At 27.6% G+C, this 18,022-nt stretch overlaps 3 protein-coding genes and 1 long non-coding RNA gene across 16 annotated transcripts; 1 reads left to right on the top strand and 3 right to left on the bottom strand.

The window, feature by feature from the left end:
* Window positions 1–638: 638 nt before the first annotated feature.
* On the bottom strand, window positions 639–10,899 carry Src42a (Tyrosine-protein kinase Src42A). 12 transcript variants are annotated; one of them, XM_076313518.1, is made up of 8 exons: window positions 8,823–9,092; window positions 8,460–8,586; window positions 7,564–8,349; window positions 6,794–6,915; window positions 6,507–6,670; window positions 3,125–3,452; window positions 2,701–3,036; window positions 639–2,615 (listed from the first exon to the last, which is right to left on the bottom strand). In XM_076313518.1, exons 3-8 carry the CDS (start codon window positions 7,920–7,922, stop codon window positions 2,407–2,409), a joined length of 1,518 nt encoding a protein of 505 aa, XP_076169633.1. In that variant the 5' UTR covers window positions 7,923–8,349; window positions 8,460–8,586; window positions 8,823–9,092; the 3' UTR covers window positions 639–2,406. The 12 variants fall into 12 exon arrangements, with proteins under 12 accessions (XP_076169633.1, XP_076169635.1, XP_076169624.1 ...); XM_076313520.1 differs by having other exon boundaries at window positions 7,564–7,902; XM_076313509.1 differs by lacking the exons at window positions 8,460–8,586; window positions 8,823–9,092 and adding an exon at window positions 10,760–10,899 and having other exon boundaries at window positions 7,564–7,905.
* A 52-nt stretch (window positions 10,900–10,951) lies between these two features.
* On the top strand, window positions 10,952–14,452 carry LOC143147850 (uncharacterized). The gene is made up of 2 exons (XR_012992361.1): window positions 10,952–11,282; window positions 12,534–14,452. It is a non-coding gene; the product is annotated as an uncharacterized LOC143147850 (long non-coding RNA).
* Usp14 (ubiquitin specific protease 14) lies at window positions 12,392–15,059 on the bottom strand. Its single transcript, XM_076313522.1, has 6 exons — window positions 14,657–15,059; window positions 14,370–14,548; window positions 13,786–14,250; window positions 13,341–13,610; window positions 12,962–13,250; window positions 12,392–12,864 (listed from the first exon to the last, which is right to left on the bottom strand). Exons 1-6 carry the CDS (start codon window positions 14,670–14,672, stop codon window positions 12,590–12,592), a joined length of 1,494 nt encoding a protein of 497 aa, XP_076169637.1. The 5' UTR covers window positions 14,673–15,059; the 3' UTR covers window positions 12,392–12,589.
* A 275-nt stretch (window positions 15,060–15,334) lies between these two features.
* Gbeta5 (guanine nucleotide-binding protein subunit beta-5) lies at window positions 15,335–17,603 on the bottom strand. 2 transcript variants are annotated; one of them, XM_076313524.1, is made up of 6 exons: window positions 17,328–17,603; window positions 17,021–17,258; window positions 16,770–16,906; window positions 16,584–16,702; window positions 16,152–16,509; window positions 15,335–16,037 (listed from the first exon to the last, which is right to left on the bottom strand). In XM_076313524.1, the coding sequence occupies exons 2-6, from the start codon at window positions 17,124–17,126 to the stop codon at window positions 15,708–15,710; spliced, it is 1,050 nt and encodes a 349-aa protein (XP_076169639.1). In that variant the 5' UTR covers window positions 17,127–17,258; window positions 17,328–17,603; the 3' UTR covers window positions 15,335–15,707. The 2 variants fall into 2 exon arrangements, with proteins under 2 accessions (XP_076169639.1, XP_076169638.1); XM_076313523.1 differs by having other exon boundaries at window positions 17,021–17,248.
* Between the last annotated feature and the right edge of the window lie 419 nt (window positions 17,604–18,022).

The raw sequence follows: 18,022 nt of genomic DNA, 5'->3' as shown, positions 1-18,022 counted from the left end.
ATAAAATTATAAAGTTGTATATAATATTATAATTATTACATAATACACTTACATACGAACAATTTTTACGACAATAGTATTTCATTGACATTGTTTACGTTTTTCTTTAAAAACAATCTTCCTGCTCAGAGAATCATAATATTTCATACTGTTATTACTTATACACCAGTATATCTTTTGCTTTTCTTCTTCGATTAAAAAAAAACTACTAGTAAAGAAATTACCGAACTTGTATATAAAAATCGTATAGGTATTTTATGTATAGATGAAACCTATATATAAAAGAGCATTTCGTTACATTCAAATAAAAACTGTACAGAATATAAATATGTATGCTTATATCAAAATTTATTTTTGTACAAAATCGCCTGACATACCCTACATAAATGATTTTTGAAGTCCTTTCTAACATCAATTTTAATATTATATACTACATATAGTATAATTTTTCAAAATAATAACGTGGTAAAATATTTTCAACCAATTATCAGATGACCACAAAGATAATTACAGTTCCTTTATATAAAATTTTAAAGAAAATACTATTCTTAATTTAGTTACTAATATAATATTGTGTCACTATAAAGTTTTACTTTTTGTTTAAATTATAGTAACAGTAAGGTAATAAATCAAAGAACTTGACAGGAAACATGTATTTAAATTATTTTTGTCTAAGCACAATAGTGATGTAATTGTCCTCATGTATTCTTTAGGTAGTATATGTACTACTTTCATGTTTAAAAGAATAAAAGTTTTAAATATATTTAACATTGTGAAAATAATGGAAACATAGTGGTCTCTGACTAGACAAAACTTTTATATCCGTGAAGCATATGTATGCACTTGAATAGAAAAGGTTGATCTTTACAAAACAAACCATATCAAGTTCTAGGTACATATACGATTTACAAGTTTGTAAGGTCTTTTCATAAATGGATTATTAACTGGTTAGACCTCTTTTTTACATATAATGGAATTAAAGTACACATTGTATTGACATAATGAATGTTTTTTTAAAAAATACAAGTAAATAAATATTAGATAAGACATTATATCTTTACTGTAAATATAGCAAGCTAAAGCATATGTATATGACATACATGTGTTTGATATATTTATTTATTCTAAAAGTTTTCATGAAAATTAAGAAACTACAGATCATTAATTTGTTTTCATGTATTAGTATGTAATTTTATATTGTTTAATTGTAAAATTAAAATATTTATAAACATATAATTTTAATAAAAGTCAAGAATTATCGAAATTATAAATGAATAATAGAAGTGAATAAAAATAAATTTAATTAACGTGAAAACATGATCAAGTGCAAGTTTAATAATAGTTAATACTAATTTTGGAATTCTAAAACTATAATATACTACTTGTATATAATTAAATCAGACATTTGGGCATTAAAAGTTTATGTTGCTAATAACATTAACATTAATACCCTTGTGTACTGTTTTATGTTATTTTACACATTTACTACTTTTACTATGAACAATGAAGAATAATTTGTAGGTTAGATGCATTGCTTCTACTTAGTAACGTGTTTTTCTAAGAATCACTGAGAGTTAACATATTCAGAAATGTTATAAAACTGATGTGTATAACACTGAAAGTCTATCTTACATTTACAATGATTTTCAATGAACCAGTATTAATGTTTTTAGTTGTAAATGTATTGGACTATATAAGTTATAAAATTTGTATATTATTGATTTTTAATATTGATAAATTATTTTACTTTCAACAAAAAATGAAGTGGAAGCAGGAATGATAAGTCAAGACAGATAGTAATCCATCTTATCATAAATGTATAATTTAAATCCTAACGAACCATCTTTTTAAAAAGATGGAAAGTTTATTTAAATTGGCTGAACACTGTCTTATGGTTTCTTAGATACATCAAACATTTATAATACATTTGACTTGTATTATATCGTCAAAATTTATAGATAACAATGTTAACTCCCATAAATATTACCCAAGGATACTGTTAATATTTGACATATACACGTTTAAAATATAATTTCTTAAAATAAAATTTAAACTACGTCACCATTTTAAAAGTCATCAAAGTACCGATCTTCATTGTTATATAATCACTGATGAATTGACAAACTTGTTCTACAATTTTATGGCAGCCAGAATATGTAACGAAAGCAATCAGTATAATAATATTGCTAAAAACATAAACAATAGCATTTATTTTTTGTAGAAAAAAAATTGTCATTTAATATAAAATGTACTCTGAAATATCACAAACATCCATGTTTTTAATAAATTGTTAATTATAGTAATCTGCATTTTTCTTGTTGCATATTCATATAGAATATCTATCATATCTTGTCAGTATCTTAACGAAGCATATAATAACAAAAAATAGTACTTCGATTTAGTACTTCAATATGCAGATGCTTCTTTGTACTCAGAGCCTTCCATTGTAAAGAAGTCCTCGAGTTTCCACTGAAGTGTTTCAAAGGTTGGCCTTTTCATTGGATCCTTATTCCAACATTCTAACATAATGTCATATAGTGCAGTTGGACAACCAGGTGAACATGGCATTCTGTACCCATGTTCTACTTGATGAAGAACTTCAGCATTTGTCATACCTACAAACAATGATATTAAATATCTTACAATTAATATCTTATAAATAATAAACATTATGAATTCTTAATTTACAAATTTGTTTACCTGGATATGGTATTCTGCCATAAGTTATCAATTCACTAAGAAGTATACCAAATGACCACACATCAGATTTAATACTGAATTTACTATAATTTGCAGCTTCAGGTGCAGTCCACTTAATAGGAAAGCGAGCTCCCACTCGAGCTTCATATTCATTTTCTTTTATCAGCCTAGCTAAACCAAAATCTGCGATCTTCACAATATTTAATTCTGCTACCAACACATTACGGGCAGCTAAGTCTCTATGAATGTAATTTTGTGACTCGAGATATGCCATACCTGCTGCGATTTGCGCAGCCATATCAATTAATCGTTGTAGATGTAAAGTTTTACCCTTTCCTAAAAGAAAAAAATAATTAGAATTTGTAATGTATATGAGATATTTCAATTATTTATCAAATACATGTGCAAAACAATTTAGTATTACCTTGCAGATATTCTAATAAACTACCATTCCTCATCAATTCTGTGATAATATAAATAGGTTCTTCTAACGTGCATACAGCATATAGCTGAATTAACTTTGAATGACGAAGTTTCTTCATAATTTGTGCTTCTGCTAAGAAATCTTTAGCATCCATAGTCCCTGGTTTGAGCGTCTTTATTGCTACTGCTGTAGTATTATTCCATGATCCTTCCCATACCTCCCCAAATTGGCCATGGCCTAATTTTCTCACAAATTTGAGAGATGAACGATCAATTTCCCATTGATCCCGTGTGCGATGGCTAAGACCCTCAGTTACAGGTTTCTCAACCTATCAACAAAATCAAGTATGGGCCAGTCAATGGCTGCTGAATCTAACAATTTTCTTAAATAATATGTCACTATGGTATTATTGGCAAATGTTCCTTTATAATTTACATACTAATGAATAATACGTAAAAAGTTAGGTGTATATTAGCCATTCTAAAGTTCCTTTAAAAAACTGGAACATTGGTCTTACTTTCTGTTAATACAAACCTAATCAGTAGCCCTTTAAGGATGTTGCTTAGGCTGCATAACTGCTTATTAAGTTTGTAAGGATTTCATTATAAAAAATAACAAATAGCAAGTGTTGTTTAAATCAAAATATCTAGTCTAATGATAATATCATAAAGAATGAAACAAATGAAGCAGTGGTTTTTATGCAAGATGCAAGTGATAAAAAGCAAACCTTAAATTATTTAATTTCATGCCTTTTGACATTCACATGGATTTATAAACAAAATTATTTTGAATTTGAAAAATGTAACACCTAATATGTATAAAGTATAATTCTAAAGTTATTATGTAGAAGATCAACCTTTATTTTTGACATATAACAATATTTTTAGAAAGATCTTAATATTTAAGTTTTCATAGACAAGAATGTGAAATTTCTACATACAATTTCAGGAACTTAGTAATTGAACACTTATACACAGTCCAAGATATAAATTCATATACTAACAATTCTTTTATTGTGTAGTATACACATTGTCAATAAGAATATAGCACCATATATCAATTACCTTTAAAACACAAAGTACTCTTAATGTCTTAAAGTTGTAACATTGTAGAAAAAGTAAAATATAAGAGTCCTTAAAGAGAAATATAGGTAGAAAACTTGTTTAAATCGAAGAAACACTTCAGTCGGCAAGAGCCTTAAACAATATAATTTAGCAAGATAAAAATATCTTTTTATTTATGTTATGAAATTTGTAGGCAATAGTTCATTAAAAATTGTTCAGAAAATATATATAAAGTTCATTAGATGAGAAGAAAATCTGTTTTAAAATTCTTCAGTGTGCATTCAAACACAAAAAGAATTCTAAAACATATATTTTAAGAAACTGATCTATGAATTTAAATTTCATATACAGGATGTCCCGACTGTCTGTAAAAAATATATTATTTATTATATATAATGTAATATAATGTAATATAATGTAATATAATGTAATGTAATATAATATAATGTAATGTAATATAATATAATATAATATAATGTAATATAATGTAATATAATATAATATAATATAATATATAATATAATATAATATAATATAATATAATATAATATAATATAATATAATATAATATAATATAATATAATATAATATAATATAATATAATATAATATAATATAATATAATATAATATAATATAATATAATATAATATAATATAATATAATATAATATAATATAATATAATATAATATAATATAATATAATATAATATAATATAATATAATATAATATAATATAATATAATATAATATAATATAATATAATATAATATAATATAATATAATATAATATAATATAATATAATATAAAATAAAATAAAATAAAATAAAATAAGATAATATAATAACACTTTTTTTATATATTTTGCATCTTTATCGTTTATGCATTGGTACTGAAAGACATAGTAGGCAATTTGGCATAAAAGTTAAGAATATGTATTTGAGATATCCTGTATATCAAATAGATTTTAAGCACACAAATACTAGTAGTACAATACTGGTGTCACTCATTATAGTTCACATACAAAAAATTCACATGTTATTACATGCTGTCACAATAATTTCATTAACAGTACATTAACAGAGCACATACAGACACATTTATACAAATTTTTTTTGCCCTTAAATGTGTGCTTCCAATCCTATTTCTTCTAAAAAGAAGCTATCAAGTTTAGCAAGGTAATTTAAAATTACAAAAAGAAGTGAATTTTCTAAATGAGAAACAATAATTTAATGTCTTTGAAACATGATTCCATATAGGACGGGCTTATGCTGTGTACAGGCCGATGATATAATGGAATGCGTTCACGTTAAAAAGAAAATTAACACGTTATTTCATATTGGGACATTCAATTTACCAAGAAAATCCAGCGGGAAGTAGGGTAAGCAATAACAGAGAAACAAACAAAGTCTATTCAGAGATCAAACTTTGCAAGATTATTTATCAAACTAAAAGCTGTTTTCAGACCTTAATATTTTTTAAAATAAATAGGAACGATATATATTATGTATGATTTTTTCCATTTGATCTAGCAATGTATGTTCCCTTCAGAGATCAATTAAAAATTTAATAAAGAATAATTTTTTTACATATTCATAAATATAGAAATCCTTCACTATTACTTTTATTATTACTTTTAATTTGTGGAGTTTTTAAATATTTCCTAACAGTGTTATGAACAAGAAATATAAAAATAGTGATTAAGAAATTCATCCTACATTTTGAAATGCAACTTTGTTCAATATATGTTGTTCTTAAATATTTCAACAATATTTCTTAAAGAAAATATTGATTATTGTTATAGTTATTTCATACATTACATAATTTTTTTTTTAGCAAAGTCTAACTGGAGTTTAGACAGTGCCATAAATATGTAATACATATAAATATTTAAATGTTACTCAAAATTGGGTACAATTGTTTATATCGCTTCATTTATTCTATGTACAAAATTAACCATATTGTATGCTTGTGTACAATGAAGATCAATAATGTCATGCATTCATATTCTTACTTTCACTTTTAGCTTCGTATTATATTTAGCTTACACTCAATATCAAGGGATTTCTACAAAGCTATCAGATATTAAAATATAAAATTTTTAAAAAGGTTAAATTTCATTAAAAGAATTGAAGAAACCCCTCGATGAGTATTTTTAATAAAAATATTGAGTAATAATTAAGCAATACGTCATATTTTTTAGTACAATACTGATATATTATTAAAAACCACTTTGATACATGCAGCAAGCTGTCTAAACTCCATTTATATGGTATAAGATCATTAAGAATAGTAATTTAATTAAAAACTCTGTCTTACCTGTACACAAGGTTTGCAGAGATTTACACAGAGGCCATCAGCATCTTTACTATAATGTTCAACAAGATCCTGAAGGTTCCTGAATGTAGTTCTCCTAGCAATGAAGAAACCACCTTCATCCAATTGCCTAATGCGATAATGTTTAACTGTATCACCATCACGTACTACATAAAATTAGAAACATAAGAATAATTACATATAATATAAACATATTGTATCACAAATATGTAATTGCAAAAATTAGATTTATATATTTGTAAAATGTGTATAATCCTTCATTAACTTACCTGAAAGAGAATAATCATTATGGCGACTTTCAGAATCTCTAATTAAAAATGCACCATGATCATTTTCAGGCAGTAATAATTTTTTTTCGGCTTCAATTCGTTTAATTTTTCTAAAGTACCATCTACAAAAATAATATTAATAAAAGAATTTAATAAGAATAATCAATCAATGAAGAATAATACAAATAATTTATAATGAATCAAAATATTTTAATATATTCATTATTTATAATCATACAGGAAGAAGCAAAGGGAAGCATTGCTTATCTAAATTGATAGCCAGAGGTGCTCAACTAAGTTAATAAAACTTAAGAGTTAATACAAACACTGTTAGTGAAAGCAAGGTCACATTGACTACTTGACTCTATGGAGTGAAATTCATTAGGTGAAAATGCAACAAAGAAAATCGAACAAACCAAAATTCAATGAATTCTTTTAATCATTATATTACTAATATTATTTCTATAATATGTGATATATATAATAGTATATATCACATTTTTCATTTGAATATGTAACTGTGAACTTTTACATGACTTGCATTCTTAATACATGCATATTAAATACTAATTTATTCATTCATAATATTTTATATTATACAGTCATTTATTTTGTACTAACTGCTATTTATTGTAATAAAAATATAAAGCAGTTTTATAATACTGTAACTATTAACACATTTAAAAAAAAAATCAAAATCTATCTTCTTATCTTTATGACACATACAAACAAGTTTGTTAAAAAGATATACTGTTAAAACTATAACTTACGGTTCTGCTTCAATAGATTTTAATTTTGCAACATAATTGCTGGGGATATATCCTTCTTGCCGAGTTCTTTTACTTCTAGCTAACCACCAGTCTCCTTGAGTATCATTTAAAATTTCTAGATGTTCACCTTTTCTAAAGCTTAAATCTTCGTCTGTACGTGCATCATAGTCATACAATGCAACAAAAATTTTTGCAGTTGGCACATCCGCATCTGGAACTTGTGGCATAGGCCGAATAGGATCTGGAGGTGGTGTTGGCACTGGACTAGCTTGAGATGCGACTGCCTCTATATTAGGATTGCCTATTCTATCAGGCTTTTCTTTTTCAGTATCTGTCGGACTGCTGAAACAATTACCCATGTTTTATATGTAGTTTTAAATTCGTTCAATGTACAAATTCACTGTCACTGTATCATGAAATATAGAAACTCTTCGCAAATTTTCTTCCAATATTTTTCACGTTTGATCCTTTTGCATGGATATTGAGGTATAGTAGTAGTACAAATGTAAAATTTTCATAACGCACATGTCTTGATACAGTTTCTAATACAGTTTTAAAACATTTCTTGTACACTTATAGGTCCATTTATGTTGAGTGTAGCGTAACTGTACAAGGTGAACACTAAAGTGCACTTTGGTTTCTAAAACGTTTTATACAGAATTCACTAAGAAAAACGAGGAAATGCATTGAAGTCTTTAAAATGCGATATAATTCATAAAATCGGTGACTCTCTTCTCGAAGCTTCTTCCCTTCTTCTTAAGAAATTAATAATTCTTCCGTTGACATCTAACATAATAAATATCGAACACTTGTAATTATTCGAAAGTTTCACTAAAAAAAAAAAAAAACACACCAATAATAAATACGAGTGTTCATTTGGGTAACCACTCACTCACGTAGTGACACTTTCCATCACATCAGTGTACAACGAACCGTGATATAAAAACAGAGATATGCTCGATTGGTGTACGCATTTTCGTCGAGTTCGCGCTGATCCAAGCTTGACGTCATAATATGACCCGTCTATGTTTCAGGTTAAGTTACAAAACATCAATTTTATTATTATTAATTTTTATTACTATTTAACACTACTTATAATAATAATTGACATAATTTTATCAATGATAATATTATGTTTGCATTCAATGTTTGCTTATTGATAAAATATTACTGTTAGAGCAGTTTATTTTTCAATAATTAAGAATTAATTTCATTCACATTCACTTAATTAATTTATAATTATGAAAAAATCGACTTACATATTTCTCGTTTCTGTAGTTTTATGATTTATTGTTCTATATCAAGTTAATGACAAATCACTGTAACTAGTATAATTTTAAAAATGCTAATTGAAATACTTCCGCTGTAGTGACGTGCTTGGATCATTTCTCGAAACTTACTTATACGAATACATATAAACATATCCTGTTTTTCCATCAAGTAACAAATGAATTGTATGGAAACGTCTTTTTCGAAGCAATTTAAAAAGGGCGGAACAATTTAGGATACGTAAAAGACGTCTTGGGGATCTAAAGAGACACGAAATAAAATTCAGTTTTAAGTTTTAAACCGGTACATCTGGTGTTTCTCTTTTCACGAACATGATACAAGGATAATAACTATTGATTGAGTCCCAACATACCGAAGGAATGTACAAAATCAAAATTCTGAGAAAATATAAAAAGAATTTTAAAGAAAGCAGCTATATGGGAAATAGAGCCCGCTAGATTTAAACTTGTTCCACAGACAACCATCACAATATTCAGGAACAATGTAAATTCTCTTACTCCGGAAGATCATTTTTTTTTCTATCGTCAATGTTTTAGCACTGGTACCACATAATAGTGAAAGTCTTCAGAATCACAATGATGAACAACGATTAGAAAAAACGTGGACAACATAATGGAAAGTAGCAACGTCGTCGCCATTGCATTAAATCGGATCCGTCAAAATTCTGATTTTCACATGCGCGATAGCGAGGACTATGAAATGTAAAACACACGATCAATTTAGGAACAAAATATACGATTACGTGACGAACGTACTCCGTGCGGTGTTTCAAGACACCTCTACAATTGCTTTATTCATTTTTGCGAGGAAATGCGAAACACGAACAGACTTTTCACGAGAAACCGACGGAGAGGTGAAAACACCCATGGTGAAGGTAGTCAGCGGAATGCAGCTTTCGGATGAGTTCGGCTATGAACACGAACTCGACCGAACATTTACTATCCCCAACCAACGGTGCAAACTGCTTATATTGCTAGCTACGATCATTTCGTCGCATTTGGCATATAAATACTGATACTGTATGGATTTTTATCTTTTTTTATCACATCTACAGAAATGATTGACCCGGGAAATGATCCCAGATAAATGAAATTGATATTATATTTGTGTTATAACTTCCTTCTAAAAGTTCCTAACAGAGTCGATTTGTTTGAAAAGAAAGAGTACCATATTATCATTATTAACATATTAAAAAACACGTTAATAACAGTAAAAAAAAAGCTAAAAAACATATTCTTTTCTTTTGGTTTATTTCTTAACCATAAAAAAGAATTAAAATGATCTTATTTTCTATACCCTGGCATTATTCCCTACTTTCCAAAATTTTTGAAGATTAGTACTTAAGAAGATTTAAAAAGATTGTTGTGCATTTTATTAAAAATAAATTCGAAATCTTTGATTATATAGTTTCATATTTCAATGATACATGTGTCGAATTTATATTTTCACAGATATTTAATAAAATCTCTATTAGCCCATTTTTTGAATTTTAGTTTATGTGTGCGTATGCGTGATGTTTAGAGAATAAGACAAAAATTATTACTAAGTACATGAAAAATCTTTAATCTGTTTTACCGACTAATACAAACAATTATTTATTAAACGAAAAATCGAATAATTTTACATGAGCAGCACTGTCATGTTATTTTATTGATTACCCACTTGTCTTTTCAAAGCTGCACAACACGTTAACGTGTTCATTTACGCATTAATTGTATAAACACTTAACAATTGTTTAATGTGTTATAAAGTAATTCAAATAAAATTATATTTTGAAATTTAAAATATTAACGGATTGTTAAGAGTATTATGCTACACAGATCTTACATCAAATAATGTGTATTATCAGTCATGTGAATAATATGATACATAACTGTGCTACTGATATAATGTAAATATTTATTACCTGAAAAATCTATCGATTAAATGTCGAAGGATTTTATTACGAAACGTTTTAGAGTGCATCGTACCTAAACTTTATACTTTACACATCCATGTTATTATAAACTGCACGTTATTTTTTAGTAAATTACGCAATAAATGTAATACTGACAACCATAATCGGTGATATCTGTGATAGTACTGCTTTCTTATTTCAAATTATCTACGTCACAGTTTTTCATACACATGTGTATATGTATAATGCAGGGTTTACATGAGCATAATGTAACCTTGTAGCGTAACCTCATTGCGAATAAAATCGTTAGTGTGAATGAGAGCCTTGCTTGCGAATTTAGTATTTCACTCTTAGCCTGTGTATGACAAACGAACCAGTGATATTTTTTTTCATTCTGTCTTTTGGACGATAAAACGCTGTCCTATGCGTGTAATTGACTTTGCTACCTCATACTGTTCAATCATTTTTCGTGCACTTTTATTCCATCTCGCTCTCGCCTTTAATAAGAAAACAAACGAGAAACAACTGTTCGGTAAATGTACTCAATAAATGTGTCTGTTCTGTGTAAGGACCTCCCAAATCAACACAAAATATTTGCAGATGTAGCGACAATGAAATATTTGTATGCCGATATATTAAAGTGCAAATTTTTTGTTACCATTGCAAATATTTCATGTTAGTTTATGGATTCTAGTTTCTTTCATAAGTCGAATAAAAAATGTACTCATCATCGAATGAAGAATTACTTTTATTATTTATCTTATAAAATTATTTCGTGTTGGTTGAAATTTCCTTAGACAGAACACGATAAATGTTTACGGTGCGGGGAGATTTGGTTCAACAAAAACTTATTTATTATGTGTACTGTCACTCCATTCCCAACACTACACAATGCGGTGACGTTAAACTCGTACAGTTACAGTATAAGAATATATCGTATCGTGATTATACGTGCACGTGTTTATATACCTAGTCCATTTATTACATTATCAGATACTCTCCTATTATCTAATTATACATATGTATGCAAACACACTGATATTTATTTTAAAAATATACGATATTGTATTCTAATTTAAAAAATTGAAAATGTTATTATACTAAAATACAATGTAATTTAATTTTACATACTACATTGGAAAGAGAAATCTTTATATTCCATAAAATGAAACATATTCTTTAAAATTCTCTTATAAGGATAATGCAAAGATGACAAACAGAAGGCAGAATTCTAGAATTGTGATGATGTTTATGTGCCTGTACGTAGAACTAGATTTTGTGCTTCATAGTGGCACACCAGAGTACAACAAAATTTGTCATCACATAGATTATTGAATGACTAGACAATTTATACTTACATTAAATAGTGTTATATCAAATACTATATATCTTTATATATGTTGAATATAGTTTTTAAGTTAAATTAATTTTTACAAGGAAAATAATATAGTTATCTAGAAATATTGGTAGAAAATTTACAAAAATGATTCTAATTTTGTTTGTAATTTTATTGTAATATTATAAAAGAACACATTAATCATTTATATTATATTCTGAAAATGTATTATGACCATTTTTTTCATGGAAGCATAAGAATCAATGTGTAGTTATTGTATATTCATATCACACAAAAGTCATGTATGCAATTGTATCATTATTTGATTTTTAGATTTATTAAAAAAATGTTACAATTGCTATTTCAAACAGTAGTTTGTAGTACCATAGAATTGAAATTATATTAAGATATTCATTTGTATAAAAAGAAAATGCATTTTTCTAACAGACGCAAGATGGAAGTTTTGTTTTAGATTGCAAGAAAATTTTCTTGTTGCACAAGAATTACTTGGAACTTGAATCCTCATTGTCATCTGTGTCAGGCATTTCTAAAACTTTTGGACCATAAAGAAGAACATATGCGCAATGCCAATCACCACCACCACTGAGTTTCAATACTTCTTCACTGGTTACAGATATAACAGTTTCATCATCACACTTTAACCAAGTATCACTTTTTTCACGAACCCAAGCGACATAGTGGCCACTACTACTTGACCGTCCCCTATGTGTTAAAACTGCTTGTAATGTATAATAACCACTGTTGTTTGACCCTAAATCTGTAATTGTAAACATAAATGATAGTATATTGATTTATTGGAAAAGCAACTATACATAATTTGTGTAATTCATTTCTAAATTATACATATTTATTACCATCTGCAAACCAGAAAGGCTGTTGTTTCATTTTTTTCTTATTACTTTCTTTATCTTTGATATCTTTTACATTGCGTGATTCTGCTACTAAACTATCTTCATATTCTTTAAATTTCTCACGCATAGGAGTTAGTTTACTTTGAAGTTCACTGCTGCACAATTCAAAAGCATCAAATTCAAGAGGAAATTTCACGTCTTTTAGAATTTTTGCATTAATTGATTCTTTTTCTTTATAATAAAAACGTACAAATTGAATAGTTAGGTATGCTGGCAATCTGCTAATTTTTGACTGTAAAACAAATTTTCATCACATTTAATGAGAAAAATTATTGATCAGAAAATAAAATTCTTTTTTTTTACACTGTAAAATAATTTTTACCGTTTTTGTATACACTGCATCTCTTCCTAAAGTTGATGACATTTTTGTAATTTGTTCTTGCATCTTATTTCGAAGACCAGAATGCATGTATTTAACTTCCGTTGAAATAAAACAACTTAATTGTAAAAATTCTTCTTTTCCTTTAGTAGGTGGTTCATCTTCAGATTCTATACATTTTAATTCTGTATCAAATGTTCCTCCAAAATACTGCTCAATCAATGATCGAGACTTACAATTTTTTCCATTGTCGTCTGAAGTTGCAGGAGTATCCTATAATTATATTATATTTATATATAATCTATTACATATATTCTATATTATACATATATAACACTCACAATCTTTTATAAGTACAACACTAATTAACATGAATCCTTCTAGTTTTCTGTCTTGAAATAAAATATAAGTAGGTAGCTTACAATAAAATATTTAAATATTTAATAACCTTTGCTGGTAATTTCTGTTGTAACATTCTAATAAGCTCAGTCCAACATTCATTAGCATCCTGTTGCTGAAATCCACCATGTTCAGATTTTTCAGCAAATCTTGGAAATGCTAAGTGCATCATTTGAAGAAGAATAACAGGTGGCAAAGAAGATCGCTTATCCATACATTCATAAAGATCTCTTAAAGCAGCAGTTATGCTTTGTGCAGGTACAAGTAATGAACTGCCATCAGTTGCAAGTCCACCTGAAAAATTCTTTAAAGCGTCTCGCAATTCAGGAACAGTTTTCAAACATTGTACAGTTGCATTGAGATAACATGTATTTCCTAAATTTGTTAAACCAGCAGGTAAGTCTAAGGCTGTGGCTAATTCAGATTCATTCATATCTTCTAAAAATAATGGTTTTTCTGTAGGCTCTATTGGCACATCTTCCTCTTTGGAGCCCATCATCAAAACAGTAATACCCTATGATAGTCAAATTTGATAAAATTAAACTGATGTGATCTTAATATTTTAAGCTTTACTATTTGTAAACTATATCTATTAGCAATAGAAATATTAGTATCAACAATTCAGTCTCTTACATCTTTTAATTTAATATTACCCCAATCGTCATCCTTTAATGTCATTCCTTTTAACATTACTTTTTGCCTTTCAGGCTGCACTCCTGTCAGTGCAAATAATTGTGCTTTAAACAACATTGGTTCTTCGTCTGTATTAACTTCTATATCAGGAAAAAGCTCCTTTCCCCATTTCACTTTAACTAAAAGAAAATTTGTTAAATGTCATGTACTACAAACTCTTCGAAACGAAATTGAACAAAAAATGTTAGGTTAAAACTCTTAAAATTTTAAACTTTCGTTGTACATACTCAAATATTGAGGCATATTTTTTCTTTTCTATTTTCAAATATATGTACGTTTTGTAAATTTATACCACTTGATGAACTTAATCTATGAACTTTTGTTCACCAATGTCTACAAATGTGGATAAAGTGCAGCGTCAGACATTCGCGCTGTACAGTATTCTCTCGATTAGAGCTTGATTTGGCCTGCCCGATAGTCCGATGAGTGCTGGACGCTCTCCCCACTATTTTTGTTTCACTCTGTTCTGCGAAGGCAAGAGCGCATCAAAGGAACTGAAAGCGAATGAGAAATGGTACGAGACAGACGAAGCATTGATACTTTGTCTCATTCCGTCTTCTAGATGTTTGATTCTTCGTCTATCTCGTTCTTCGTTCGTTTTCAATATTTCTGATTCGTTTTTATTCTACCTCATTCTCGCTTTCAATAAAAAAAAAACGAAAAATGTATTCCTTTTACGCTATATAACGGTACCGATCCCGGATTACCTGTTCTCATAGAAAGAAACTTTATAAATACGTGTATACGTATATCTAATGTAGATAAAGATTCATCGAACTTATCGCTGTTAGACGGCCAGCTGTTTAAAAAATATACATACATTAATTGTAATTTTATTTCGATATACATACTTCAAATGGAGTAATAGATGAAAAATGAGAGGTCATTTCAATAATTACACAAAGTATGCGTGAATTAATCTTCTATTAAGTTTTATATAGGATAATAACATATTTGATTAAATAGATGTACTATTCGCGCGATTTCCTATAAATTAGGACCAGCCTAAAAAATATTAATGTCGAACTATCACTTTGTTATAATCGTGGTATTCAATCACGATTTCCAATTTCACTTAATTTTTACAATGTTTGTGTATTTACTATAACAATGTTCTTATGTTACAACAATTTATGTATGATGTTATTTTTAGAGTATTGTACTTAAAATCAAAAAAGTAATCTCATTATGTAGGTTTTAAGATTTACATTTTTCACAAAGTAATGTTTGAATTTTATCTAATAATATAATGAGATAATAGATGTAATTCTATTGAAATTAAGCCCACACTCGAAGTGTTGAATCCCAGCTTCCAGTAGAAAGAGCAGTCCCATCTGGAGAAACTCGTAAACAAGATACTCGATTTTCATGTCCATATAAAAATGCAACTCGTTGACATTTTAGAGTATCCCATATATTTACTGTGTAATCATTATAACCTGCGAAAAGTAGACGTCCGCTAACACTTAAGTCGACAGCATTTGCTCCAAATATTATACTTTCTTTTGCGTAAACTGCTATTTCTCTATCTGCACGTAAATCAAAAAGACGACAAGTTGCATCATCAGAACCTGTTGCTACTGCATCACCACCAGGATGAAATTTTACCTAAACTCCACATAATATAATATAATAAGAATTATTTTTCTTGTAATAGTATTAGCTTATTATTATAATGTAATGTATTTTAATAAATAATAAATATGAAAAATTTATACATACAGAATTAACATCAGATTGATGTCCTTCAAAACTTTGAACACATTGACCAGTGCGCATATCCCATATCAGAACCATTTTATCGCAACTACCTGAGACAAATGTGTTACCAGTTTCACTTGGTGCTAAATCAATAGACATAACATCACTGGAATGACCAAGAAAACTTTGTAACAGTTGACCACTTTCTACATCCCATAATGCGCATGTGCTGTCTCCACTACCCGTTAAAATTTGTTGATCACTATTAGGAAATACACAACAAGACATGTAAGATGTGTGTGTAGCAACAGTTTTTTTTCTAGTTGACACATCATCTTCTTGACTTAAAGAATATACAGTAACTTTATTATCCAATCCCCTGAGAAAATAAGTATAACATTAAAATACTATAAAAATATATATTGACACAATAATTTTACTTATTTTCAATACCCGCAAGCAACAAGAGCACCACTTGGAGCATAAGCACAAGCCATTACCCAGATAGTTGGCATAGTAAGTGCATGTTCTTTATTTGTTGTGAAAGCATCCCATATTATCATTTTACCATCCTAGAACAATTTTGGTATAAACAAGTAATTTAAAGAATTGCATAAAAAAATTAAAGTGTATTCTCACCTGTGAAGAAGAAACAATGTGACGTTTATCCGGTGACCAATCAGAACAAAGAACTTTTGCTTGATGACCTTTTAAAACATGACGTGATTTCACATTGCTACAACTAATTGCTTCAAGCCTATCTGCTACACTAGCAACTGAAATAATAATATTAATAACTTACTGATTTTAGAATTAAAGTTTGCTTATTATAAATTTTTCTAAGACTACAACAAAAAGATTTATTTTTAATCAGAAACTTTGACAGTTACGAGTAATATCATTTAATTTTTGTCGTTCATCTTCTAAGCGTATTTTCAAACTTTCAGCTTCTTTTGCTAATCTCTCTATATGTTCTGATTCAGTGGCAGAATCCATGTTTTTAGTGCAATGATACTAAGTACCAATTAACAAAAAGTTTGTGGTTCCAGTATACAAATTGCCATTTGAATATATATATATATATATATATATTATATTATTAATCAGCCTTTTTTTACCTGAAAAATTCTTTTCAAATAAAATAATTTTTGTGTCATTAAAAATAAATTATAAACAATTAATTACTAGTCTTATTACCTGCTGTTTTCAGATAAGAAACACGGCCAAAATATAATTATTCATGAAACAATTAACATCTTTTTCCATGGACGTACTTTTTAAACTTTTTTCACTCCTCTTCCACTGATTATTCATTTGTTTTTAGTCCAAATCAGTGTCACTATCTCTTTAAAACATGGTCAACACCAATAATCAATAGATACGACAATAACAAACTTTAGCGCCGGTGCAATGACGCTTTCATATTCATCCAACTTAACCTAAATGTTTGACAGATCATGAAAATCATAATATCGTTCACTTCTTACATATACTGATTCATGTTTAGAATAATAATGTTGATTACTGATAAGAATCATTATTACATATCAAATCTTTAAACTATTACTAGAATAATACATCGTTTTTATAAAATCAATTTTATTAAGTTTAAGCAATTTAATCAAATGATAAATTGTTTAATTCTTGAGACAAAAGTATTAAATAAAAATATATATCAATAAATTATAAAAATAAACCAAATATGAAATATAAAGCATTAAATAAAATATTCCATGCAAATTCATATTATATACGTGTGTATGTGTATATACCAGGGTATAATATATATATATATATATATATATATATATAATATATATATATATATATATATATATTATATCTTCAACATAGATTTTTATGAAAACGATAACTCTTAAAAAAATTATGTT

The sequence above is a fragment of the Ptiloglossa arizonensis genome, chromosome 6 (assembly GCF_051014685.1).
Source record: "Ptiloglossa arizonensis isolate GNS036 chromosome 6, iyPtiAriz1_principal, whole genome shotgun sequence".
Taxonomy (NCBI): Eukaryota; Metazoa; Arthropoda; class Insecta; order Hymenoptera; family Colletidae; genus Ptiloglossa; species Ptiloglossa arizonensis.
This window is presented reverse-complemented; position numbering and strand designations above follow the sequence as displayed.

Coding starts and splice junctions, on each gene's coding strand:
- Src42a (XM_076313509.1), bottom strand. CDS start 10,818: ATGCACTCTAAAACGTTTCGTAATAAAATCCTTCGACATTTAATCGAT. Junction 7,906..10,759: donor TTAATCGATAGATTTTTCAG/GTAATAAATATT, acceptor TAATTGTTTCAG/CAGTCCGACAGATACTGAAA. Junction 3,453..6,506: donor TCTGCAAACCTTGTGTACAG/GTAAGACAGAGT, acceptor TTTTGTTGATAG/GTTGAGAAACCTGTAACTGA.
- Usp14 (XM_076313522.1), bottom strand. Junction 13,251..13,340: donor ATGCAGTGTATACAAAAACG/GTAAAAATTATT, acceptor TTTGTTTTACAG/TCAAAAATTAGCAGATTGCC. Junction 12,865..12,961: donor GCCTTTCTGGTTTGCAGATG/GTAATAAATATG, acceptor TTACAATTACAG/ATTTAGGGTCAAACAACAGT.
- Gbeta5 (XM_076313524.1), bottom strand. CDS start 17,126: ATGGATTCTGCCACTGAATCAGAACATATAGAGAGATTAGCAAAAGAA. Junction 16,510..16,583: donor GGTGCTCTTGTTGCTTGCGG/GTATTGAAAATA, acceptor TTATTTTCTCAG/GGGATTGGATAATAAAGTTA. Junction 16,038..16,151: donor ATCAATCTGATGTTAATTCT/GTATGTATAAAT, acceptor TGTGGAGTTTAG/GTAAAATTTCATCCTGGTGG.